General features: G+C 34.7%; 3 protein-coding genes and 1 non-coding gene across 9 annotated transcripts in view; 2 read left to right on the top strand and 2 right to left on the bottom strand.

The window, feature by feature from the left end:
- The window catches only part of LOC123713757 (prestin), a 28992-nt gene extending 20605 nt beyond the window's left edge, over nt 1–8387 (top strand). For all 6 annotated transcript variants that reach the window (XM_045667586.1, XM_045667588.1, XM_045667584.1 and 3 more), the window contains 6 exons: nt 459–622; nt 896–976; nt 1808–1931; nt 3071–3247; nt 3693–3819; nt 5052–8387. In XM_045667586.1, the coding sequence (XP_045523542.1) occupies nt 459–622; nt 896–976; nt 1808–1931; nt 3071–3247; nt 3693–3819; nt 5052–5197 (819 nt within the window). In that variant the 3' untranslated portion in view covers nt 5198–8387. The remainder of the gene's footprint in view (nt 1–458; nt 623–895; nt 977–1807; nt 1932–3070; nt 3248–3692; nt 3820–5051) is intronic.
- Nucleotides 4491–4563, bottom strand: Trnav-aac. The gene has a single exon. It is a non-coding gene; the product is annotated as a tRNA-Val (tRNA).
- A 2334-nt stretch (nt 8388–10721) lies between the features above and the next one.
- On the top strand, nt 10722–12911 carry LOC123713150 (collagenase-like). The gene is made up of 8 exons (XM_045666685.1): nt 10722–10802; nt 11022–11082; nt 11156–11315; nt 11499–11665; nt 11835–11942; nt 12178–12326; nt 12410–12518; nt 12782–12911. Exons 1-8 carry the CDS (start codon nt 10752–10754, stop codon nt 12883–12885), a joined length of 909 nt encoding a protein of 302 aa, XP_045522641.1. The 5' UTR covers nt 10722–10751; the 3' UTR covers nt 12886–12911.
- Nucleotides 12912–14016: 1105 nt separating this feature from the next.
- LOC123712957 lies at nt 14017–26846 on the bottom strand. Its single transcript, XM_045666370.1, has 6 exons — nt 26554–26846; nt 26334–26414; nt 26005–26197; nt 19402–19620; nt 18857–19012; nt 14017–14449 (listed from the first exon to the last, which is right to left on the bottom strand). The coding sequence occupies exons 1-6, from the start codon at nt 26662–26664 to the stop codon at nt 14166–14168; spliced, it is 1044 nt and encodes a 347-aa protein (XP_045522326.1). The 5' UTR covers nt 26665–26846; the 3' UTR covers nt 14017–14165.
- Between the last annotated feature and the right edge of the window lie 396 nt (nt 26847–27242).

Genomic DNA, 27242 nt, shown 5'->3' with positions numbered 1-27242 from the left:
GATTTAAAAAATTGTACCCAACCTCAAATACCAACTCAAGACGACTCATTAACGTTATAATGTACTAATTACATATACGTTATAATAATATAATAATACGTGGATCGTCTCTATACGACTTTGAGAAATGTGGACACTAATCTGAAATCACTAAAAAAGAGAAAATTTAAATGATTACGTTTGAGTCCTCATCAAAATTAAATAATATCATTTATTTTTTCGTAATCATTACGATAGTAACTTTACTGTACTTTCACTCATACAAATCACTTACGAGAACTTCGTTACAATGTGCGGTCACTGAACCCCTATGAAGATAAAACTGACTGCCATGTCAAATGCAATCTATTAAATTTGTGTTACTGTACGAAATTTAGCCCACGTGCTTAGAAGCCTAAACAAACCATTCTCAATAATATAATCCAATTCCAACAATTTGAAAGATTTGTTTTATGCAGGCGGGTGGTAAGACTGGTATAACGTCAATGGTGAGTGGGGCGTTAATTCTGTGCGTACTTCTATGGGTTGGGCCTTTCTTCGAGCTGCTGCCACGCTGCGTCCTGGCTTCCATCATCGCTGTCTCGCTCAAAGGCATGTTCATGCAAGTCGCAGAACTCGCCAAGTCAGTACTTTTATCTATTATTATTTTTTTACCTATGAACTGGGATCAGATAGTCTAAGTAAATAGATAATTTATAGTTTGTAATGCTTTTCTGTATGTTATGTAATTCTAACTATACTGAATTGATTAATGAAATTATTATTTTTTAATTCAAAATCTTGTTAACAATCCCAATTTAGAACCAAATATAGATACCGTCAGTATAACGAGTATTTAACAAACATTATTTTCCATAGAGTTTTCCATTTTTAATGAACTTCGTGTGACTTTCAGATTCTGGCGGCTGAGTAAACTAGACGCATTAGTGTGGCTTGCTACCTTTTTGACTACTGTCCTCATTGACATTGATATTGGGTAAATGTTTTATTTTTGATGTGAAACTTCTTTAGGCGTATGAGGGTAATTTTTTACGGATGAAACGCAATAATAAAATAGTATAATAATAATAATAGCGTCACGAAGATGTGCAGCGTTTTTGTCGAAGAAAAGGTAGAGAGCGATTGAGAGAGAGTGAGGAAGGGCGAACGTAGCTTGAAGCAAATAGCCATGGAGTGAGAGTAGGGAGCAAGCAAGTGAGAAAGATCGAGAGAGAGAGTGAGAGAGCTATAGCGAGAAACATTGGGAGAGAGAGTAAGGGAGATCGAGAAAAAATACTCGCTATTGCTTGATGTATTCGTTTAGTAGTTACATATTAGAACTTTAGATGGTAATTCAGGCACATAACGTCTTGTGCAATAAATGCAGATTTTTTATTTATTCATATTATCATTAGCATGTACAGTGTGTAAACAGTGTGCATATAGATATACAAATACATGGAGTGATCATATACTGGTACATGATCATCTATTGGGGCTTTTACCTTAGTAATAATTAATTTACAAAGAAGTTTAACTTCTGACATGTGTACTCTGTACGCACGCATTTTTTTAAAACAATAAAATTTAAAAGCTCTGTTTGACAGTTGACATCTGTTGACATATTCAACAATACAGCATTTGAGAGATTGTAATACAGCTCAAAGTGATGGGGTTTTGACTTAACGATTGAATAATAATATAAACTTGAATTTAATAATAGAGGACTATTAAAATTAAAATAAATAAATTTAAAGATTTCAAATTCAAATTTTAATGTTATGTCGATGTTGTAACAGTTTTGAGTAAAGATATTTACGGTATACAGGCTCGGTGCGGGTCTTCTAGCCGCAGTGGGAGCTCTGTTCGTGCGATCTCAGCGACCGTATACCTGCTTATTAGGAAGAGTTCTTGATACAGACCTCTACCTCGATATCAAACGGTACCGTGCGGTGAGTATTCTTCTAAAACAATAATTTGTTGAGATTTTAAGGTTTTTCAATACGTCTGTAGTAATAACTACATAAAAACTTACCAAATTGAAGTTCTTTCCATAACAAAATAGACAAAAATGTAGTAGCGGTCATTTCTACGTGAATAATTTACTATCTAGGACAGTGATAGGCAAAGTACGGCCCACGAAAGTATGTTATACGGCCCGAAGACGTTTTGACAGACGAGAATAAAATGTAGATTCTATTTGTATAGTTTTTATAATATTATAATTAAAAGCTTTAAAACAATGCATTTTTTATAATTCTGGCCCGCTATCTAAAAAAGTTTGCCCACCGCTAATCTAGGATAACATCTTATATCGGGTAACAAGCAAACTATAATTTACTTACATTCTGACAAGATTTCTGAAATTCTTCCATATTTAGAAATATGGAGGAAATTAAAGACGATAACTCTATGAAATATGTAGTTTCGTTACATGATTACATTTGTGTTGGCAGAACAACGACCTCCACCATATCTTCTATTTCTCTCTCAGTCTTCAATGATAGGATGAAGAACTGCACACAACACATGATCAAAATATTAAAATATAACATGCACCACCACTTTGCTATATCGAAAATTCCCACTTCATATTTTACGTTGTATGGACAGGTTTTGTTGCCGAAGAAACGCATTTTAAAGAAATTATTTCACATATTTTTTGTTTGCTTTGAGGTTGTCATATTTTTGCTGATTTGACATATATATACGCTGTCATACTTTACTGATGTACATTGAACAATCGAAAATAAAACAGAAATACATTTTTGTTGTATTGTCCTTTAGTATTTAATTAAGTTGAGATTAACCATGTTTTTATTTGTCTTTTGTTAACATAGCTTTTACACATATAAAGAAAACACTTTTTTACCGTATTGCACCACGTGACAACGCACGCTGTAAAGCACGCGAAACGTCGGATACATAGCTTCAATCCGGTAAAAAGTGGTTTCTTTAAATGTTTTCATTTATTTTACATTAGTTTCCTGTGGTTTAGATCTATATTTAAAAATAAGCGTAATGCTTTATACGCACACAACTCCGTCTATTTCAAACCGTATTTTCTTGTACAATCTAATCTGCTTTTCAGGCGGAAGAACTTCCCGGGGTAAAAATATTCCACTACTGTGGTGGACTCAACTTTGCCAGTAAGAACCTCTTTAGAGAGACACTGTTCAGGAAAATTGGCTACTTGAAGGGGACAGACGAAGACAATCTCACTAACAAGAGTGAGTCGTACGAGTGGGATTCTACTCTTGGCAGAAAGGTAAAACTTTAACTTATTTCAACCTATTTTATATATTCATAGTTCTATTAATTTGACACGTTTAAGGGAACGAATATTTAAAACAGTCTTGTGTCTAGTTAAAACACCGTATCTCTAACGTAACGTAAACTTTAAGAATCAAAATATAACCTAAATAGAACGAGTTTATCTATTTTAGTCATTTATGCAAAACCAAACTTTAACAGTTAATAAAACATTTATAAAGTTGTGCGCAAGCGCATAAATACCTAACTCACTTGTAGTTTTATTTTGAAGTGAAACACTTAACATACTTTTAACATCTTATTAACAAAATTAAGTTTTCTCGTAAACTACAGCAATTCCAGCAATTTTTAGGATATTTACACAAAATTTAAAAGTAATAATTCATGAACATTTCAGAAAACTTAACTATAAATTTTAAATACAAAATTAACTGTTTCAGATAAATTGTGTAATAATAGACGCGACAGCACTATCTTATGTTGACGCGCCGGGGATCAAAAGCCTTCTCTCGGCTCAGCAAGAACTCGTCAGCAGTCACATCACCGTACTCTTGGCTGGCGCTAACGGTGAGATGTTTATAAATATTTTATGAAGGGAGTGCTACTTGCGGTCACTGGTCAGTAATTACTTCGTGTATGCGGTGACACTATTGTTGGTGGACCCATGCGACTTCTTAGATACAAAGATTCCCTTCGGGGGCTGCGTGCTGCGATATTGCAGGCTACTCGATTGTGAGGAAGTTTCCGTGAAAAATAATAATAATCATCATAAATAGTTTATTTGCAAAGAATTGATTAATTATAAAAAACATCGCACAATCAGCTATATAAAAATAGGTATGCAACTGTCATATTAATTATTCAGATTGTGCTATGTGTTGTTTATATGCAATGCCAACTACAGTTAAAGGTTGAAATTTTTTTGTTTTCTCATTAATTCATAATACAACATACCGGTTATATTGAGCAAAATCAAAGGTCCCGACGGAATTATATACGTATGTATTAGGTACTTAATAGCAATTACATCGGCTGTTACGACTGTAGGTTTTTACGGCCAAATATGTCCCTTCGATATCGTAATAATAGATTTTGACATAATGATTCATGTCAAATCAAGTTATTTAAAGTATATACAATTTAATTTAAAATATTTTTTTTGTAAAGTTGTAAAAAATTACCGCGTTTCAGACTGATAGTGTAATTTACTAAAAAAATCAAATGAAAAAAGTCAAAAATGTTTCCGCCCGGGATCGAACCGGGGGCCTTCTGCGTGTTAGGCAGATGTGATAACCGCTACACCACGGAAACTTGAATGTAGCTTGCGAATTTTTAAAACGGTTTACAGTAGACCTTCGTAATATTTTTTTAAATATGTTTTCTGATATACTTCTAATTTAATAACAGTTATATTAAAACAAAACATCTTTGTGCCTTTGATGACATGATAACCGAATGTACTTGGAAGTAAAAACAAAATAAGGCTCAACTGATAAACTTCTTATTAGGTTTTTTTTTGCAATGCTATTTCTATTTAATTGTTTTTGTAATATTTATCTTTAAAAACTTCATCAGTACATTATCGTGGCCACACATTGGTTATAATGTATATGTTTCTTTCCTTTTTTAAATCAATAAATTAGATATTTTTGTCTTAACCAATCTTAATAAAATCTATGTACGTAACGTTTTGATTGTTAATTTGAATTAGTAAGTGAATTTCAGTTGCAGTTCGCCTGCAACGGCTATTTGTTGCATTTTGTATTTATTTTTTAAGTATGTAATATTATCTTTTCCAGGTCCCGTCTTAGAAATGATAGAGAAGTACAATTCTTTGGAATCAGAGCAATTGCAAGTGGAAACTTTCCCGACGGTACACGACGCCGTTGTCTACTACAAGATGTTAGAGATCAAGAAGGAACCCACCATCACCATTGCCACGTGATTACAATATTTTTCGGTCATTAACGACTTATTTTGTAATAGTATTTTTTATCACTATTTTTTTTTAACTTTCCATCACTAATATTGAAATCGGACTTATTTCCGCTTATTTTGGGATAAATGTTATTTTATTCCAATAGTTAGTAACATTTTATCACAAAATCTTTTTACAAATGGTTTATCAAGTATACATTTAGTGCCGTTCTAATACGGCTAATACAGGTTAGTAAAAAAAAACTTGCAATTATTTAAATTATACATACCAGAAATTCCCGACTATAATAGTTAAATAGGTATTTTTATAGGGTACTTTCCCTTGGTGTCCCATAGTCTTAGGACGCCCTGTATACTCTGGATAAAAAAGTCTTCTTTTCGTGCGTCACGTCACACAAGGTGTACGCTGCCATATACGAGTATTTTAGATTTTAACAAATATTTATTATTCTGCTTATTTGCTATGGTTGACATATGCAATTATTGTTAATTTTCGTGTGTTATTATCGGATAGACAGAGTTGATCACTTTATTCCTATCTAGTAAAATTATCATTGAAACTGATCTAGTTGTGACCTTAGGCACATGTTCGATTTTTTTTAATTCGCTGAGCATTTATATAAATCATAGCCCTGACATATATAATATTCACCAACAGTTTGGTTGGAACGGATTTATTCCAATGTAAGTCTAGACCACTGATTCCTAAGGTGGGGCCGACGCCCCAAAGGGGGCATATTGAATAACAATTTCCTAGTAATAACCTATAATTTAAGTGTCAACGATTAAATTTTTAATATTAAAATTATGTGTTTACATACCGGTTGTCATAATTGTAGAACACTAGTCTCGAATTATTTTGGTATTAAAGTTAGCATCAATGAATGTTTAAGATCGAAGGAAAACGTCAAAATAAAACAACGAATATAGAGTGCTATGAATTATTATAAGTTGAACGTTAATATTTATTACAGCTTATCGGTTAAGATACACAAGAGTGCGTCAGGGAAATTTAAAATTGTCCTATTTTTTAAATAAAAAATAATTTCTACCGGTTTGGTAGAATTTATCTATCACTAAGTGATGTCTCTGATATTTTCAAAAACGACGGAAATATAGACACACTTAGCCATTCCATCTTTGAATATTATATTTATAAACTTTATTAGATTTTTATTATTAATTAATTTTGAAAATGGAAGAGGTATACGTTTGAGGCTTTTGAATAAGTGAGTCCTCAATTTGCTCCGGAAAGCACTGATAAAGTCCAAGCGTTGATGACAATGCGACTGTTTAGTGTTTCTATAAATTATTTGTATTACCCTGACGTACCCTTAAAATATAAATATGTATAAACTTATTAATTAGATTATTGACATATTTAATTTACAAATTGGCTGTCTCTTAAAAAAATTATACTTAAGCTGCCAGTACGTAATCATGTTAAAATATATATCTTAGATTTAGAGTCGCGACCTAAAGTGTAACTCGTGTTTGTCAAATTCTAACCCATTTTTGACATACAGGAGTCATACCTACCGCTAAGTCTGAACTCTGAATTTCCCTTATTGTTTGTAAAAATCTATTGAAATATAGTAAATTATGTTGTACCTTTAATATCTAATAGATAGAGATGTTGATACAGTTTCGTCCCCAGTGGGACAATGGCTAGAACTATTTTAAAGTACAAGATTTATAGAGGTTTACAGTTAATTCAGATCACGGTGGCCATAATTTTGGCTTATTTTATAAAATCGAATAAGACAATTGATAAGTCCAAAGAAAGAAGTATTGCACTAAATAAATGAAAGATTTACTAAACCTAGAGAGATAATAAAATTAGCGAATATTTGTTTTCTTTTTATCGTTCAAACGGTCGTTTAAACCACATATATTTTTAAAAAAACAATAATAGGGTGCTTAGGGAGTAGCGGCCTCGAATAAGCTCTATTCAGCTGTTTTGGACTAAACTTAGATTAGAAAATACTTAATTGCCAAGACTGCCTTCGTATGGTAAAATCCAAAGTTTCATACTTGTTTTTCACGACATAAAGTAAATACTTTCTAATGGTACCAGAGTTATATCTATAGAAATGCGTAAACATGCATTATTATATTATTAAATTCACAAATCATAAATTACTCAGTCGAAGTGAGGTACAAGTTCGCTCTAAAGCTAGACTTACGGTTAGTAACTAAATAAATGTACGCGAACTTTTTACTAATTACCAGTGTTACATTTTTGTGATATAGAGATCCAGACACATGATAACCAAGTTCAAGAAAACGCAGAGCCATACGAAACATAATTTAAAAGATATTTATTATGATCGGAGATTTTCCTACTTAAATGTAATCTGGTTAAAATATTATGACGGTTTTCCGAGCTTGTGACAGCTGTAATTATTTTCATAACAGAAGTTAAAATCGAAAATTAAAATAATTGTATTTTATAAAATGCGTTTGCATCCCCTGTACCTGTAAAAAACTGCTTAGTTACTGGGTCCGAGCCATATTTCAGAGTAGGTCGGGAAACGCTTTCGCATTGTACTGAGCCATAATGTACGAGAACGATCTGGTATACGCTAAGTTTTAAGAACAACGTACAAAGACCATTCCAACGTTGTCAAACTTGATTGAAATAAAAATAACAAAGCTAACAAACAAAGCTAAAAGCGAACATTATAAGCTAATTTCATACTGAGTGTTTCTTTGTTCCATCTTGATAGCTTGATAGCGAAAATTGTTCTTCATGTATTAAGCAACACTCATCTGAAGTTAGCAAAATTTATTTTTATTAATATTGTACATAGTGTTAATAAATTATATATGAAACTATGAACAAATGATGAACTATTTTTGTATTTTATAACTAACACTGTTTGCAATTGTGATTTCGTCTAAAATACTAATGTGAAATGTTATTTAGGGTGAGCGCACAAGTGAATGGAATACATACATGTATTTAACAATTTAAGACTGTGCGCTGATTCTAATCATTTTGATAATGATCTTTTCTTCAAATCAGATTTTCCGCGGGGTTTTTTTTAAATGTTTTAGATCTAAAAATCTCGAGGACTATCTTCCTTCGCGTTACTTAAATTATTTACTTAAGTGTAACGTACTATTGTGATATTTGTACCTAAGATGTGTATTTTTACTTATGTTAATAAATAGTTATTTTGTGTACATTTTTTTATATGCCTATCTATTTCTCTCAATAGCAGTGCTTTAACCTTTAACCAAATCAAATACAGATGCGTGAAATATACATTAGTCAGTGCCGGATTAACCACATAGCATGTGTAGCAATTGCTGCAGGGCCCGCGAATTTGGGGGCCCCGCGCTTCAACTTCCGTCTGACGTTAATAAAAGAATATTAATCTAGCGCTAAGTCTATGCTTCACTTCCACTTGAAAATCTTAAACTCGATTTAATCGTAAAAATACTTCTTCTACGAACTTTTTAACGTTAATGTTCTAATGATTATAATCGATATGTTTCCATTCCATATTTACACCACATTTCATTTCTCCTTCAAACGGCAAGAGCAACGACATTTTTTATATAGGTATCCATTTATTTTTGGAGTTTAGGTAGCCGAGATCGTACTTTTTTAATCGATTATAAGTATTTCGAAAAAAGAAGCGAACTATTTAAATTTGATAAATAAGTCACGATCTAATGATTACTGTGGCTGGTTGATTTATTATAAAATATAGATTCATGTTGTGAATGAATATAGATGACCTTTTTTTTTTGAATCGATCATGTTTCGCAATAATTGAAAGCTGGTGACGGTAAATTAAGAGCAAGGTGTTTCAGAGTTTCAAGTATAAAGCGCGCTAACATAACTGAACTATTTAGTTAAAAATTACACATTTTATGTGTTCGTCGGCATGAAATTTTCTTGAATATCTTTCCGTTGTAGAACGAAGCTGTTTTATCAAAACACGTAAGCGAGTATTTTAATGTTCAGAGTGATGTTGCTGAAAATACAGAAGTTGCATCTCATTGTACATATGATAGTGGTACTACAACAGTTTCTGATAAAGATACATTTTCTATAAGTCATGCAGTAGTTGAAGATACAGTAATTCCTCATAATTTAGTTATATCATCCAAAGAAAAGTTAAAGAACAGCCGGTCCTCTCGATCTAGAGTCGTCCTGTTCTAACCAAAAACTAGTCGGTGGATTCACTGCACTTTCAAGTCAAAAACAAAACGAAAGTAAATTATATTCCAACGATATTGGTATAAAATTTTATAGTGATTTTTAGTCTTTAAAGAAAATTTACGAAAACGAAAATCAGCCACGATTGTCGCATAGTTCATTTATCACCTATTAACATAAACTAACGAATTAAACTCACGTCAGGGATTGGTTGTGCTATTTAGAAAGCAAAAAACGACTTTTCTGTTTTGTTTAAAAAGTTACGAATTCAGATAGTTCATCTAATCCGTCTTTCGTAAATCATGGTGACGTAATAAAATTTTTAGCAGAACAAAGTCTAGTGTAGTGACGAAATTGTTGGTTCACCTTATAAATTATTTTTTAGGCTTGTTTAAATTGATAGCCTAATTTAACGCTTTTATTGCTAAACATGATATACAATATCATGCTAAGGATGAAAACGATATACGGCATATTTATCAAAAATAACTTGTGAGGAATTTTTTCTAATTGTTTCAAGAATACTGGATCAAATTATTTGCGAAATAAAGAGATACTCATTTTTATTGGATTCTACTCCAGATATATCTCATGTCGACTAACTGACTCTGATGGTGCGCTATGTTCTGCCACCTGGCTTAGTGGTTAATTTCTTTGACATGAAAGTTCATACATTTTAAATCAAGAAAAGTTTATTAAAAACAGTTTTGTTTTATTTAATACCCTAAACCCCTTGACAGAATTTGCTACAGGCCTCGCGCTAGCTTAATCCGACACTGACATTAGTAGATTCGTAATAATTGTGTTGCTCCGACAGATGGATGCTACTAGCGTGTTTTATAATGAATGAATACTACAAATTATTTCTATTCACTGAGTAGAAAATAACACACTCAATATTCTATAATATGTTCAATATTCTTAACTAAATTCGTTCAAATGTCGGCTATTTACCAATTAATTTATCTACCATCGTCAGGAAATCGGCCTATGTGAGAGAGTACGGAAAAATATAGATATACCTATTAAGATGGTCTAAGGCCAATATTTGGCCATTATATAATATGGCCATTGTGTTTCGTAGATCATATTTTTTTTAATAATCAAGTATATCGAGATTGGCCTTTTATGCCTTACGTTCACCATAAGGTATTACAGTATATTGTATTACATCTTAATACACATATAGGATATACATATTACAGGTTTGATGTACATAAAATCAAATTTAAAAAAAACTTATGTAATTAGAGTTGAATTTAAAATTCTGGATTTTATATCAATCAAACGATAGTCTTATCAAATTAATGCTAAAAATTAATAGATAATGATTATAATTAGCTTTAGATATGTTAAATTTGGTCAAAGACAGAAATTAGTCGATAAAATGGAGACGTGGCAACTGTTTGGACTTTTGGTTATTTTTGGATTAGCGCAGGTAATAATCGTAATGTGTTAATAAAATTGCGAACATTCTCGCGTTTTGCTTATCCAATGGTGACATAGGCAGGCAACGCACTCCCTAAAAATAGGTGTCGGTGGGCTGTAATGACTGCCCTTAATGGCTAGTTTGCCCCCTTTTATATAAAAAAAATTGTTACAGAAGTATTGTTTATCAGTTATTCATTATATATCTATAATAAGATGGTTTCCCCAGGGCGCGTCTATTGAATTAAACACCCCAGCTTACATCGAGAGCCTTCGTGAAGATGTTGAAGGTAAGTAAAAAGGTGAGCCACTTATTTTTTTATCAAGTATTTACTGGCTAATGATTATGTATATCATGCACAGGTTCCCATGGTCGCATAGTGGCAGGATGGGAAGCTGAAGAGGGTCAGATCCCTTACCAGATCAGCCTGCGAATGGTTAACAACCTCGGCGGCGTATCTTCTTGCGGAGGCTCTATTATTCACCACAACTGGGTCATTACCGCAGCTCACTGCCTGGCTAAGTAAGTAGTAAGAAGAGACAGACAAGGTGATAACTCATTTGTTTAAATTATTTATACGAATATTAAGCCTCAACTCAAATGAAAACATAGTGAAAGAACACTAAAACCTCAAGACGTCGGCAGGATTTAAATTGCGCTTCCAATTTTCCTAAAAATATTTATTTTCTCGTTGGTAACTAATAGCCGCATCACGTTCGTGGTCCGTTTCGGTCTGATCAACCTAACGAAGCCAGAGTATATGGTGGAGAGCAGAAGGCGGTTCCTGCACCCGCAGTACAGTGAGCAAATCCCGCGAGTCCAGACTCATGACATCGCCCTATTGGGCCTCAATCAGGACATACCTTATGGCCGTAAGTAAATACCATCGATTAAAATATCAAGTTACCTACTACTTACTTGCTCATTTGTTGATGTTTTTTTTTACTTTTGTCAATCCTACTAGTCATAGTTAGAACAAAAATAGCCGTGTCTAATCATGACCTACATGATCAAGTTTATTTATAATTGATGCCCTTACAGCAAACATCCAGCCAGCACGTCTGCAAAATAGTGAGCAGAAGAACCTAGTATACGATGGTGTGAGACTTACCGTCAGTGGATACGGCCTCACAGACGACAGGATCAATGGTATTGTGCAATTTTATTTTTGCCCTTAACTATATTTTATACGGGACAGGCAAAAACGCGCAGTTTTGAATAAAATGCTAAACAACGGCCATGAATACTTGCAATGCCGGGAGGCTAAATTTAAGTTGTCGTCTGTCATACTTTTAAAAGCCAATATTAGGTACTTTTCAAAAAGAATAATACTAGATTAGACATTTTTGGTATCTAGAATTAAAATTTTATTGTATGAATCCAGGAGGTGCAGCTTCGGAAGTGCTCCGTTGGGTGTACTTGTTGGGTATTACTACCGCCGAGTGCCGTCTTTGGTATCCAGGAAGTAGTGTAATCGCTGAACAGACGCTCTGCGCTAAGTCGTATAACGATACAGCTCAGTCCTCATGTCAGGTTAGCAATAAAATAATTTTAAAAAACCTTAAATATACGACGCCAAACTCATATATTCTATTTAGTTAATAATATATTGACAGGGCGACAGTGGTGGTCCTCTGACTAATATTGACACAGACGGAAAGCCTACGATGGTTGGTATTGTGAGCTTTGGCTCCTCTGCAGGATGTAACTCACCTTTCCCTTCAGGTAACAGTCGTCCATTAGTTAGTTTTTTCTAACATCTTAAATATATACATATAAATATTGATGTAAGTCGCATATGGTACTTAATAATTTTCTAACATTAGGATTTGATGAACTCAATTCATCAATTCTTTTCTATCTATTATATCGGCATTAAAAAATCCATGAACAATGGTTCGGACTACAAAAACTGTAACACTCCACCTAAGTTCATTTAGTTTCGTCATATATCTATTTTATTTTGACTGATTGCATTGACTTTCTAGCTTACGTTCGCCCTGGTCACTACCACGATTGGATAAAAGAAGTCACCGGTATCAACTTTGACTGGAAAAATTCTGATAACACATTCAAACACTACAGTTATTAATTTGTAATAAACATAATAAACTTGAACCAAACTGTTTTATTGAAGTTCTCAGATAGTCGATGTTTAATATTATTCTATGGACAAAGTAATATGTTGTGTTTTAATAACCTATCATTAGTAATAATTAATTCACAAAATTATACGTCAAACTGAACCATTTGAATACTACTAAAAATCAAATAAAATTTGTCATATGTATCTGATAAATCCTAATCACTAAAATAATTCTCTAATCTTAATCACTTAATTACATTAAGGTGATTATAATTTTATTACAATTTCTGTTTTTTTTTTAAAGTATCAAATAGACCTACCTACCTATCACAATATTTAAGCATGTTATGAGACTGTTATTTTCTAATATAAATTAATAATAAGTATAAAAAATAATAAAGCAAATTTTATAATATAAACCTTACCAAACAAAATACAAAATGTAGATATGAATGAGCTATGAATGAAATGCTCAGCGTTATGTCGTACGGTATTCTACTGTGGGGTGCTGCTGCAAAGTTCAATCCATATTTGTGCTGCAGAAGTGGGCTGTTCGAGATATTTGTTGTGTTTCCCAAGGGAGTCGGTACGGAATAAGTTTAAGGAATTAAATATTATGACACTATCTGGTCAATATATTGTTGAAGCCTTGTATGTACAAAAAAAATATGGTGACTCATCACTATAATACTCGAAATTTAAGCGTACGGCTAACCAGGCTCCAAAAGATAAACCACTCCTTATATAAAAATTGTATTCGTCTTTACAACAAACTCCTAAGCGAAATTAGAGAATTATTACTAAATAAATTCAAAGCTCTCGTTTAACGTAAATTAATAAATAAAGCTTTTTATAAATTTGACGAATACTTAAATGGTCCTAATCCTTGGGATTGATTTGCAGTTCAAACAATTTGAATGACTCAAAACTTATCGATTAAAAAGTGGCGGAAAGGTTCTTGCCAGTTCTTCTAGTCGCCCTTGACTTACGAACTAGTAGTAAATGTAAATTTGAAATTAATTTAAATTTTCTGACGTTCAAAAGTATATTGTTAACCTATATGCATAAAGTTATTTTTGCTTTGAGTTTTACTTTGTGTTGTACTAATTATTGATATTTTATGCATGATACATGGAATAAAATACGTTCAATATTTAATTGTTTATATCGTACAGTTTTCATTTACGGCATTAATTAATTAAATGCTTTAATACCTGATAAACACATGACTTAGATAATAGAGAAACGCACATATTAGTCAGTAACTTCCTTTGCGGTGGATCAATCTATCTATCAGCCTCACTCTGTATATCTTCAGCCTGGGGACAGTTACCAAGAACCTTTAATAACTCACTACAATACTCTTGTTCTTCCAAAAACGTACCCTCCTCGGTATTTTTCAAATGCTCTTCTAGAATCTTCTTAAGATTTATATCCTGACACTGTTGAATCACTCTTTGATCATCTTTAAGGGCGTGGAGTATGCATAAAAGATGCTCTGTGGCATTATCCCCACCTTTTTCAATTTCTTTTGCAACAATGCGGACAATATTTTGTTCTATAAATTTTTCTGAAAATAATCAGATTTCAATAAATGACAACATAATTAAATATTTATCAAAGTATAAAATAATCAAACTATATAATTTTGGTAATAGTATCAACATAATTTATATAATACAGCCTGTATTATATAAAGGAGAAATAAACATATGTGTATTTTAAGTAATACTATTTTTCTATAGTTGGACTTTATTGTAATATAGTATACAATACAATATTCAATATAAATAGAAGATCAAGAAGAAGACAAATTAGAAGACACTACCATAATATTACGTAGTCGGTCCCAAAGTTCTTTCACAAATGGAAATAATTATAAATATAAAGAAAACACTTTTTTACCGGATTGAGGCATTATGATAAACTAATAATTATTTTACATAATTGCTTCGCATGCTTTACAGCGTGCGTGGTCACGGTGACCGAAGACAAAAGGTGTTGAATGTCAAAAAGTATCACAGCTATTGTATTATCTGTATTTATTTCCCCAGAATTGATATCGACTAAAAGATGACGGGTTTTTGCAGAAAGGACTCACGGTGTCCTCTATTTTCGCGGATTGTTTTGGGGTTAATAATAATATAAAAGTACTGATCAGATCAATTTGTGATATATCAATTTATATCACATTAATTACAGAATAGAAATAGCATAAAATTATTCGAAATGACCGCCCTAATTTTTAACACAGGCCTTAAGCGCCGCGGCCAGTCGTCTATCGCAGCACGCACAATAATCATGTCGATTTCAGTGACTGCTTTTTTTAAAGATGACTTCAGACTTTCCAAATTTAATAGCACAAAGGATTAAGGTCCGGACTGGAGGAAAGGCAATCCTCATTTCTAATTAAGTCGATGTTTTGACGATCAAAAGAGGCTTGAGTGCTCTTGGCCTTGCGTGCTGGTGCAGAGGCCTACTGGAACACGAAGTGATGTCCCGCAAATAGCATGCTGGGCAGGTCTTTGACATCCGAACCTAAACCGTGTCTTGGTACACTTTTGCACTGGTTTTGACCCCCTTTTTGCAAAAATTAACCTCAGTTGGCCCGTAATAGGACACTCCCACCAGACCTTAGAACTCCTAACGTACACTATCATTCTGTGTATTGTACTTCTCTTCAATTTCGAAAATGTTTTCGTCCGTAAAGAGAATATCGCTGTCGGTTTTTCGCGTACCGCTTTAACAACACCCGCAATCTCTTAAGCAGTATTGATTTCAGATAAGCATTAAGTAAGTGCCCATTCTTTTTTTGTATGCTCGTAGACCATTATCTTCATTTAAAATCGTTTTTTCTGTTTTCCTACTGACACTCATCTGCAAAGCCATCAACTTCTGTTTTCGGACACGATTTCTTGCTATCCGTGCCTTGATAGCTTTAATTACTGCTGTTCTTGCGCAGCGTGGCTGGCCAGACTTCAATGTACCTATCAATAGTACGGTACACAAAGCTAAGCGTTATATTCAAATTTTTGAGCAACTTAAAAATGGAACTGCCCACAGCGGTTTAACGCAATAACAGCTATTAGGTTTTCTTTCAATGTCCACCCCAACGTGAAAAATTACGGACAGTGATTGTTTTTTGTTTTAATAGTCAAACATTCAAAAAAAGAATTCAATCTTATTTTTATAAAATTAATTGTTCGAAATTTTAAAAAAATGTGCCAGAGACTAACTTTGGGGCCAGAGACTAACTTTGGAACCAACTACGTATAAAGATGAGGTATAAATATTAATACTTAATCTTTGTTTTATACAGGGTGTCCCAAAAGTCGACGTCAAGTCGAAATTATCTCATTGGTAATGCCACTCCAGTTATCAGAAAAATTTTAAAAAAAATAAGTCATGTATTTTTGAAGTTATGGATATTTTTTTGTTATTCCAGAAAATGCACACCATGTGACAGTTTTTTCATTCCTGTTGTTACAAATATTTACTTTTTGCCAATTTTTTTCTCTTACGTCATCCCGAATAGTGTTTTATGTAACCTATGATCCTAAACTATGTGCTGATCACTCCAACTTTTAGGAAAATGTCATTTTATACCGTACCAAGTTTTCAAAATTAATTTTCGCACTACTTCAACTGATCGTCATGAAAAAAAAATGTATTACTCAAGTTTGGCAAGTAGCTTTAAAGGTTAGCGCATTTAATAAGGATTCTACAGTGGTATAACACTGAGTCCATTATTTCTTAGATCGGCCATAAGATTTTTTTTTTTTGTTAAACAAAGTCTGTTTTTAACAATCTCTTTGAAATTACAACAAATGATTCTAGCGCACCCAAAACGTTCCTAATGACCACAGCGTGGTTTAAATAAGATGGAGAGAGACATTCCATAAAATGTGAGCGAGACAGATAGTGACGCTTATGACATACGGACGCAAATAAGTAAAATAGACAGTTTCTTTTTTATGATTAGATTTATTACTTTTTTTTATAAAAGATGTTCAAATTGCTGTCCTTCAGCTGCAATACAGGCTCGACATCTCCTTAAAAAAGATCGTGAAATGAAGCGGGCAAATCGTCCATTATTCACAAATTCTACTGCTTCCGCTATTCTCTGTCTAAGCTCTTCTACATTTTGAATCGACTTGGAATAGACTTTTTCCTTTACTGCTCCCCAGTAAAAAAAAACAAGAGGATTTAAATCGGGTTAGCGGGCGGGCCACGAGATTGTACCACCCCGCCCTATCCATCTGTCTGGATACTCCTCGTTAAGGTGGTTTCGAACTAAGCGGCTGTAATGCGCTGGACAACCATCTTGCTGGAACCACATATCTCGTAAAATAGTAAGCGGCACGTCCTCCAGCAAATTGGGCAAATGATTTTGTAAGAAATCTAAATAAATTTCAGCATTTAAAACTTCTGGTAACTCAACTATGACTTTTCCGTTCAAAATTCCAGTCCACATGTTAACTTTGAAACGATACTGTGATCTGTCTGGTCTCATCAATCATGGATTTTCGACGTGCCACTCGTGCAGATTGTGTAGGTTCATGTAGCCGTCTTTTTTAAAAGTTGATTCATCCGACCATAAAAAAATTCTAAGAATTGTGAGTGAGTTGGTCTTCTCGGTGTTTTTGAATTATTGTTTGGCAAAAAGCAACCCGAGGTTCATAATCTCGAGGTAATAAGGATTGTACTCGCTGTACATGAAATGGATGGAACTAATTTTTTTGTAGTATTCGGTGAGCTGTACTTTTGGGCACACCTGTGCTGGCCTCAATTCCACGTACCGAACAACTTGGGTCCTCATCAACTGCTTGAAGGACAACTGCCTCGTAGGGTAGTGAAATTCTACCTTCACCGTGCACTTGGTTTGGCAGTCGGCCCTCAGAGAACAGTAGACGGTGCACATTGGTAAAAACTCTGTGATCCGGATAGCGATCTGCATTAGGGTATCTCTCGCGATACCGTCTAGCGGCTTCACTGGCATTACATAAACATTCCCCATAAATGAGGTGCATGTTAGCATATTCCTGTGTAGTGTACGTAGCCATGGTATGGTACAAATACACAATAACACGTAAGTCCAGGGAAAAGTAAAGGTCGTCGTAGATCACAAATGTAAAATCCAAATCACAAGCAAACAAGTCCGTCCACCAGCGAATACGAAAAGATGCGTAGTAAACGAAGGAGCGTTGCGTACTGACCTGTAGTGCGTGTGTCAATAGCAATAAGTAACGTCACTATCTGTCTCGCTCACACTTTACGCCATCTTATTTAAACCACGCTGTGGTTATTAGGAACGCTTGGGTACACTAGAATAGTTTTTTGTAATTCCAGAGAAATTTTTAAAAACAGACTTTGTTTAACAAAATTTTTTTTATGGCCGATCTAAGAAATAATGAAGTAAGTGTTATACCACGTTAGAATCCTTATTAAATGCGCAAACTTTTAAAGCTTGCCAAACTGGAGTAGTACATTTTTTTTCAGGACGATCAGTTGAAGTAGTGCGAAAAATTAATTTTGAAAACTTGGTACGGTATAAAATGACATTTTCCTACAAGTTGGAGTGATCGGCACAGGGTTTAGGATCATAGGTTACATAAAGCACTATTCGGGATGACGTAAGAGAATTTTTTTTGGCAAAAAGTAAATATTTGTAACAACAGGAATGAAAAAACTATCACATGGTGTACATTTTCTGGAATAAAAGGAAAATTTCCATAACTTCAAAATATTCATTACATGACTTTTTTTTTTAATTTTTCTGATAACTGGTGTGGCATTACCTATGAGAAAATTTCGACTTGACGTCGACTTTTGGGACACCCTGTATATGGTATAATCCGTTTTGCCTAAACATATTTTATTTTAAACATTGTAAATTTATCTAAATTAAAAAAAACCTGAGAATTGCGAATAATAAGTGCTGTTTAACACAAAATCTCTGCGTTTTTATGGATAATACCTCTAGCAGGTGTATAGTGACCACAAAGGTAGGCAACAAGGAAAGCACTTTTCGTCTTGGCTGATATGTCATCCGAGCTCAGCACAGCTGCTAGAGCCTCACACCCGCCCTGCGCCGTCAACTCGGTGCAAGCGGGCTCAAACTCACGTGATGCACCTGCAAATAGTGAATAAACAGAATTAAAGATTATGAATGGTTTCTATAGATACATAGATAGAGAGAGAGAGAGAGAGACATTCTTGTTCATTTTTGATGTTTGCAAATGAAATAATTTTGTCTGATCATGCACTTAATGCTTTTCAATTATGTAATAAAAAATATATAGGTCTGTCTTATATAAGAGCGCAAAATTGTTGCATGCATTTCATTGATCATGTTCTTTATATAGAAGTAGGTCAGGTCAGCCTTCCATGCCTGTCACACATAGTAAGTGGTAATTCTGGACATAGAACGTGAAAATTATTGAGTTTCTTTAGAGGTGTAAAGAGTTCCTATGCTCTGCTAAGTTTTCATTCAATACTTATATTTTAATTACAATTACTTACTAGAAACAGCAGAAATACACTTGGCCAAAGCTTGACCACGTTCTGTGGTCACCATGTGTAAGATTACATTAAGCAAGCCGCTCTCTAAGGCGCGCGCCTGGCAGAAAGGATTATTTTGACACAACTCTGCAAGCACTCGACTGGCTCTACAACGAACTTCCTCATTTTCACTTCCATAGCAGACAGGAAAGACAGCAAATCCCCCAATTTTGTAGAAATCTTAAATAATTAATAAATATTTATTAGTTATTATTCTTAAGATGATGTCACACATGATTTTTGTTATAGATAATTTAATTAACAAAGTAGAACCTTAATTTTACACCGCTATCCAGCTTGGAAGTTTCTATAGATGAGTATAGATTGTCATAGGGTGTTTAGGTCTAGAGTTAAGTTAGTTCTTGGTGCTGTTGTTAATCCTAAAGGTCCTTTACTATCTTGTCTCCAAAACTCGAACACTCCCTTAAAGATAAGTGATGCATACAAAAGCGACATATATTAGGTCCTTACATATGAAATTGGCGTTTTGTATGGGAGGAACAAAAAGTCGAATATTTTTAAATATAATATATTTAATTAATCAAAGTATGAACCATTGTTTTCTATGCACTTTTGCCATCTCATAGGTAGTTCATTGATACCTTTACTAAAAAAACCAGTCGGACGGGAATCAATAAAATCTGTGAAGGCGATTTGGACTGCCCCATCAGAGTTAAATTTTTTCCCTTGCAAGAAGTTGTCCATATTTCGAAAAAAATGGTAATCTGTTGGAGCAAGGTCCGGGGAGTACGGAGGATGTCTTAGACATTCCAATTGAAGGTCTTCTAATTTGGTAGCCGTCTGTTGTGCAGTGTGTGGGCTAGCGTTGTTGTGAAGTAGCAGTGGCGTGGAGCGATTGACCAGCCTAGTTTGTTTAGCCGCTAGCTTTTCCATTATGGTTTGCAATTGCTGACAATAGACATCAGCCGTAATAGTCTGGCCAGATTTGAGAAAACTGCAATGAACAATACCGGCACTAGTCTACCAAACGCTTACAAGTAACTTTTTTGGGGTTAATTTTCGCTTGGGGCAGGATTTGGCTGGCTGGCCAGGATCCAACCATTGCGCTGAGCGCTTCCGATTATCGTAAACAATTAATTTTTCATCACAGGTAATGATTCGGTTTAAAATACCTTCATTATTGTGCCGGTTCAGTAATGTAACGCAGCAGTCGACGCGCGTTTGCCGGTTTGCTTCAGTCAATTCATGGTACCCACCTTTCAAGCTTTTTAATCTTCCCAATTTGCTTCAAGTGAATTAAAACAGTTTTATCACTAACACCCTGCAGCTAACTCGGACGTGATTTGCGATGGATCCGCTTCCACAATAGCCTTCAATACTTCATTATCAACTTGGGTCTCAGGCCGTCCACGGGGCTTGTTCTGCAGGTCGAAATTTCCAGAACGAAAACGTTGGAACCAAAAACGAACTATGTTTTCTTTTGCAACATGACCGCCATACACATCATTTACCCTTCGAGTCGTTTCCGCAGCACTAGTGCCACGGCGGAACTCGTACTCGTAAATAATGCGATACTTTCAAGGTTTCCATTTTGTAAAATGAGTGACGCAAACAGAAAAAAACAAATGAATGACGGTCATCGATGCACAAATACATGAGTAAATAGCTATACAAATTTGAATTTGAAATTCCTAACCAAAGAGGAGGTATTTGAGGTCAAAGTGCCAGTACGACAAAACGCCAATTTCATAGGTAAGGACCTAATACTATATAATAGGTCACTGTTTTTTGTCTTTTGCCATAGCCTTTTTATTCTGCTTATCACATATTTGTCCCTTAATTAAATTTAATACCTACATGAATACTAAGGTAATCTTAATAACACAATAATCGATTCAACATTCAATTCACATTGTGGTGACAATCTCTCCGCATTTTTTATTCCTTTTCGAAGTCTAAAGTACAGTTCCATGTCTGAATTTAGCAAAATAATGTGTGTGAAGTTCAATTAGTGCCGTGTATAACTGAATTTAATAGAATTAATAGTGCAAGACTGTGTTTTTTGTTGATATTGGTAAACTGTGAAATCATAACATCATTCATTGTGACTCCATGACACTCGATCGTGCGTGACTCGGCCGAACGCGTAAGCGCGCTATATGCACGGCGCTTAAGCCCTTTTCGACGAGAGCTCGCCTCACCGTGCTTCGCCGTGTACTGTGTTCCGACTACTTAGCGTTGGATTGTTTTTAGTACCTACATATTAGGAGTTATTTACAGGGATTAATGGCTAAGAACTGTGCCGGTTGTAAGGGCGCTGTCACTGGCAGGGAGTTCATGAAATGCTGTATCTGCTGCTTGGTTTATGACTTGCATTGTGCGAACGTTTCCAGTAAGCGATTTTATCTAATGTCCATAGAAAATAAGCAGTCATGGAAATGTTTAGAATGCCGCAGCGCGGAACCTAAAACGGATAATACAAATACACCTATTCGCCCGGGCACAGTAGCATCGAATGATGCGGCTAACGTCACCTTGAGAGACGGTAATAAAAATAAGAATCGTCGCAAAAGCTCTGACGACTTGCCGAGTCTTGAGCACAGTGTGATGTCCAATGATACTCTGCGTGCCATCGTTAGGGAAGAATTGCACGAAATGTTTCAGACGTTCTTAAAAAAATCATTAAATGAGATCGTATCAGAGGCGTTCAAAAATTTCAACGATAAGATCTCTTCACTCGAATCTGCGTTGATATTCGGCAACTCTCAATTTGAGGACATGAAGAAAATTTTTGAGGACAATGTGAGCACGATCTCCTTGGTACAAAAGCAAAACGAGACTCTTCAATTATCAGTAAATGACCTCACCAATAGACTAGCGTTGGTGGAACAGCATATGCGCGAGGCGAACGTTGAAATTGGCGGACTCCCTGAGCATTCTTCTGAGAACTTGGCAAATACTGTAGTGCAATTGTCTAAGCTGGTAAAACAACCCTTGGCCGAGGGAGATGACAATGGCAAGTGACTCGAGTAGCGAAATTAAATAGGAACACTCCACATCCACGCACCGTAGTAGCGAGGTTCCGCAGCCGAGCTGTTCGAGATCGTCCTCTTGCGGCCGTATCGAGTTTTAATAAAGCCAACCCGAAGGAAAAGCTTAACTCTCACCAACTGGGATTGGGCGGCGCAAGGGTTCCTGTTTATGTCTCCGAGCATCTGAGCCCCACTAACAAGCATCTACATGCTGCTGCTAGGCGCAAAGCTAAAGAAGTTGGTTTCAAGTTTGTTTGGATTCGTGATGGTCGCATATATGCAAGAAAAAACGAGACCAGCCAAGCTGTTTACATTCGTAGCTTGGAAAGTCTAAAGCTTATTAGTTAATTACTTTCCTCACCATACATTAAAACAGTTCTATGGATCCAATGGCAGGATTAAATATTTACTACCAAAACATTAGAGGTATGCGTACGAAAACAAATGCAATTAGTCAAGAAATACAAAAACATGATTTCGATATCATCATAATGACGGAGACCTGGCTTGTGTCTAGTATATGTACCTATGAGTTTATTGACCGACGATATACTGTCTACAGAAGAGACAGAATACCGATGGACGGAGGTGGTGGCGTGCTTATTGCTGTGAAAAATACCATTAAGTCTGTACGAATGCAAGCATGGGAAACATCATGTGAGGACATCTGGGTCCTGTTGGATATCGAGGCACCTCACTCAAACGTGAAAAGAGTTGGAATTTGCTGTCCCTATTTTCCTTATCCAACGAAGGATATTTTAGAATGTTTTTGTGCTAATGCAACGAATGTCATACAGTCACTGGATGCAGTAGTGATCGCTGGTGACTTTAACTTGCCATATATATCTTGGTCTCGTGATGAAAATCTTGATACAGTCCTACCAACAAATTATGAATACCCTCTTGGATATGCGTTGGTAGATTTTGTTAACTTAAATAACTTAAAGCAATTGAACTATGTTAAAAACTTTAATAATAGAACTTTAGATTTAGTATTCACAAATGTGGCTAACGCAACACTCGAGACGCCAGTGGATCTTTTAAGTAAGCTTGATGCTCATCACCCTCAGTTGTTTGTTGTTCTGGATTTAACAGTCGCGTTTCTGCCGAAGTTGCAGCACATTGCTTTTAATTTTTACCGGGCTGATTATTCGATGATATTTAAAGAGTTGCGTGGGATCGACTGGCGTCTCGTTTTCTCTGTGACAAATAGTATTGAAGAGATGACTGAAATCTTTTATGAACATATTAATAGTATAATCGAACAACACGTTCCTAAATTTCATCGTAAATCTCATAATTACCCACCCTGGTTTAATAATTCACTTCGAAAATTATTCTCGGAAAAGAATAAACTTAGGCGTCGGTCACGTAAGTACAATAACCCCCGTGATGAATTTGAGTACAAAATTCTACGCGAACGATGTAATAAGCATTACTCAGAGTGTTACTTGGCCTATATACGTAACACAGAGGAGGCCATAAATAAAGATCCCAAAAAATTCTGGAAGTACCTCAGTGAAAGACGAAAAAATTCAAATGCGTTGCCATCGCTCATGAAACATGACAGTGGGACTGGCTCAACGGGCAATGAAATAGTAAATTTGTTCGCCGCACACTTTTAATCGACTTTCAAAAACCATGTCTACGAAAAGAATAATAGTACTACCTCTGCTTATACTCATCCTGATTATATCATGGCTCACCTATTATTAAGCAAAATAGTTTTTCAAGAGGCAACCATACTAAAGGCTTTAAAGAAACTGGATTCTACAAAGGGCGCTGGGCCAGACGGTCTACCACCCCTTTTCGTGAAGAGGTGTGCTGCCGAGCTCGCTTTCCCTCTCACTCTTATTTTTAATTCTTCCCTGGACAAAGGAATATTTCCTACTATTTGGAAAGAAGCACGTATTATCCCAGTATATAAGAAGGGTGAAAGGGAAAGCGTAAAAAACTACCGACCAATCTCGATTCTGAGCACGTTTTCAAAATTGTTTGAGTCAGTTATATGTGAAATTCTCACTTATCACGTTAAACCTATGATAAGTGTGAGACAGCATGGTTTCCAGCGCGGCAGATCTGTGTCTACGAACCTGGTTCCTTATGTCACAACTCTCATGGAGCATGTTGATAAGCGAATACAAGTAGATGCGATATATACTGATTTTAGTAGCGCCTTTGACAAAGTTTGTCACCATATATTATTAAAAAAATTAATTACATTTGGTATTTGCGGATCCTTACATTCTTGGTTTGCATCGTACCTCAAATTCAGATCATCAACAGTGGTGACAAATGGTTATGCATCAAATCCGTATGTGGCAACTTCGGGCGTGCCTCAGGGCTCTCACCTCGGGCCAATTTTATTTATTTTATTTATAAATGATATAGTAGATCATGTTCATTATAGTAAATGTTCATTGTTTGCCGATGACATGAAATTGTTTAAGGCAATAACTTCAACGAATGATATTGCTCTATTGCAAAAGGATTTACTTGCCATACACACTTGGTGTAAAAATAACCTCATGATTTTAAATGCTGGTAAATGCTTTCATATAAAATTTACTAGGAATAAAAACTTATTCCAATCTTCTTACTCAATTAATGGAGTTGCTCTTGAGGAGGTTGATCGTATACGAGACCTTGGTGTGACGCTGGATAGTGCTCTCAGTTTTATTCCTCACCACGAAATAATTATAGCGAAATCATTTCAGATGCTCGGTTTAATTAGGCGTAATACCACTGACTTTAAGAATGTTAAAACTCTTATTGTTCTGTACAATGCATTGGTGCGCAGCCACCTTGAGTATGCTAGTGTTGTGTGGAATCCCACATACCAAACACACAAGTATGCACTAGAACGTCCACAAAGAACATTCACACAGTTCCTACCGTACAAAACCCCCAAATTTTGCTACAGAAGTGAATATGTTGATCGATTACAGAAGTTCAATTTGCAAACTCTCGAGGATCGTCGTATGATTGTGGATGGTGGTGGTGGTGTTTTTGTACAAATTGATGCACGGCACAATTATTTGTCCAGATATTTTAAAAAAGATTTACTTCGTAGTGCCTAGAATCAACGCAAGAAGAAGACAGACTGATACTTTTGTCGTTCCACAGTCCTTAACCAATCTAGGTAAACATGCGCCCCTCAGTAGAATACTTAGGAATTTTAACCAATATAATTGTAGATATGGTCTTGACGTGTATTATGACTCACTTCCTAGTTTTAAGAAAAAAATTCAGTCATCTCAGCCATAAGTCATGTAATATTTTCCACGTTTCAATTTATTTATGTTTAAAGATACAAATACTTAAGTAACTCTGTCCGCTATCATGTATTAGAGTCAATGTTGTGTACACCTATTATTAGATTGCATGCTAGAATAAAACCCAATATTGTTAATTAGAAAATGTATACATGTAATCTGTTGGTGTTCCTTAATATATAAATAAATAAACATCAAATACTTTTCAAGTAGTTTTTTTTTTATGATTTTGATATGAATATACCAGTATGTCAGCCATTGCAACAGATGAAAATCATTAAATATTAAGCACCTACCATTAGCGACGTCTAAATCATCAACATATGACAAGATATTTTCAAATGCAGTTAAAACATCTCCAGGCAACTCATCTCCAAGCTGAATGCTTTTTATCTTCTCAACATCAGTCAATACTTTAATAGCATCCATCAAAATCTCTACCACATTAACAGTTATACTTTTAAAGGCATTTTCTAAAAACTTCCGCCTCTGAAATAATACAAGAAGAGATAAAGGATATGATATGAATATTTAATATTTTAACTTTAAAGATATTTGATAATAAAATATGCTAAAAGACAAAATTTGAAACTGAAACTTACTGTTAATTAATATTATAACATACCTCTTCATCCAAAGGTCTAAAGTCTGAGGAATTTGGTGCATCTTCAGCTCTTGTAGCTTCCATTGCAAACCTGAGTAGACCCTGTAATTGAAACAATGGGTTTCTATTAGATATTTCAGTCTTAGAAATCAATAAAGAAAAGTATGAACATGTCAGAAGAAGTAGCAAAATGTTAATCTAAACATTATACAGCTTATAATAATGTTATTAATCATTTTACCTGTAAATTTCTGATGCGTACAGGAGCTGAGGACGTTCCAGTAGGGTTAGCTAGAGCTGGCATTAAAGCACCTGCTATTGGTGCACGAGTCTCATCATTATTCTGATCCATTTCGTAATTTATAGTTTTACCACAAAATTTGTACTTAGTGATATATTTACTCCACCTCAAGCTTCACACTTCAATAATTACAAATTCGACGATAAGTCTAAAATCCAAACTATTTTACTTTTATTTCATCATGCTTCTGGAAAAATCAAAACACAATCACACTCTTCAGTCGTCATTGAACATAGAAATGTCAGTAGACGACTGACGTCTGACATTATTTTCACAGTCAATCATATCGCTCATGAAATGAGTGAACATTAATGTAGACGATACAATAAAAATGACAACGACAGCTCACTGTTAATTTAATCTACATTCTACATTCATTAAAATAATCTAAAACTTCATTACATCATCATCAAACAATTCAACGCGACATTCAATATATATTACATACATACAATTTCTTTATCCTATTTTTTTAGATATCGACGGTTTTATGCAATACCAACAAATAGAGTCTGTCCGAAAAGAGAACCATGGCGATTATGCGAACTAATATAATTCTTATTAGCTATGCGTCATTACACTCATTCAAAAAAGTGTCACTTTGAATTTTTTATCTTATTAACTATTAA

Source organism: Pieris brassicae, chromosome 8 (assembly GCF_905147105.1).
Source record: "Pieris brassicae chromosome 8, ilPieBrab1.1, whole genome shotgun sequence".
In the NCBI taxonomy this organism is placed as follows: domain Eukaryota; kingdom Metazoa; phylum Arthropoda; class Insecta; order Lepidoptera; family Pieridae; genus Pieris; species Pieris brassicae.
Note: the sequence above shows the minus strand (reverse complement) of the source record. Positions and strands in the feature narration are given on the sequence as shown.

What these genes read in the sequence shown, in the direction of transcription:
- LOC123712957 (XM_045666370.1), bottom strand. Translation starts at nt 26,664, where the DNA reads ATGGATCAGAATAATGATGAGACTCGTGCACCAATAGCAGGTGCTTTA. An exon ending in TGATTTAGACGTCGCTAATG is followed by an intron (nt 19,621 to 26,004) that starts GTAGGTGCTTAA and finishes TAATTATTTAAG; the next exon opens with ATTTCTACAAAATTGGGGGA. An exon ending in GTGTATTTCTGCTGTTTCTA is followed by an intron (nt 19,013 to 19,401) that starts GTAAGTAATTGT and finishes CACTATTTGCAG; the next exon opens with GTGCATCACGTGAGTTTGAG.
- LOC123713150 (XM_045666685.1), top strand. Translation starts at nt 10,752, where the DNA reads ATGGAGACGTGGCAACTGTTTGGACTTTTGGTTATTTTTGGATTAGCG. An exon ending in TCAGGACATACCTTATGGCC is followed by an intron (nt 11,666 to 11,834) that starts GTAAGTAAATAC and finishes ATGCCCTTACAG; the next exon opens with CAAACATCCAGCCAGCACGT. An exon ending in CACAGACGACAGGATCAATG is followed by an intron (nt 11,943 to 12,177) that starts GTATTGTGCAAT and finishes GTATGAATCCAG; the next exon opens with GAGGTGCAGCTTCGGAAGTG.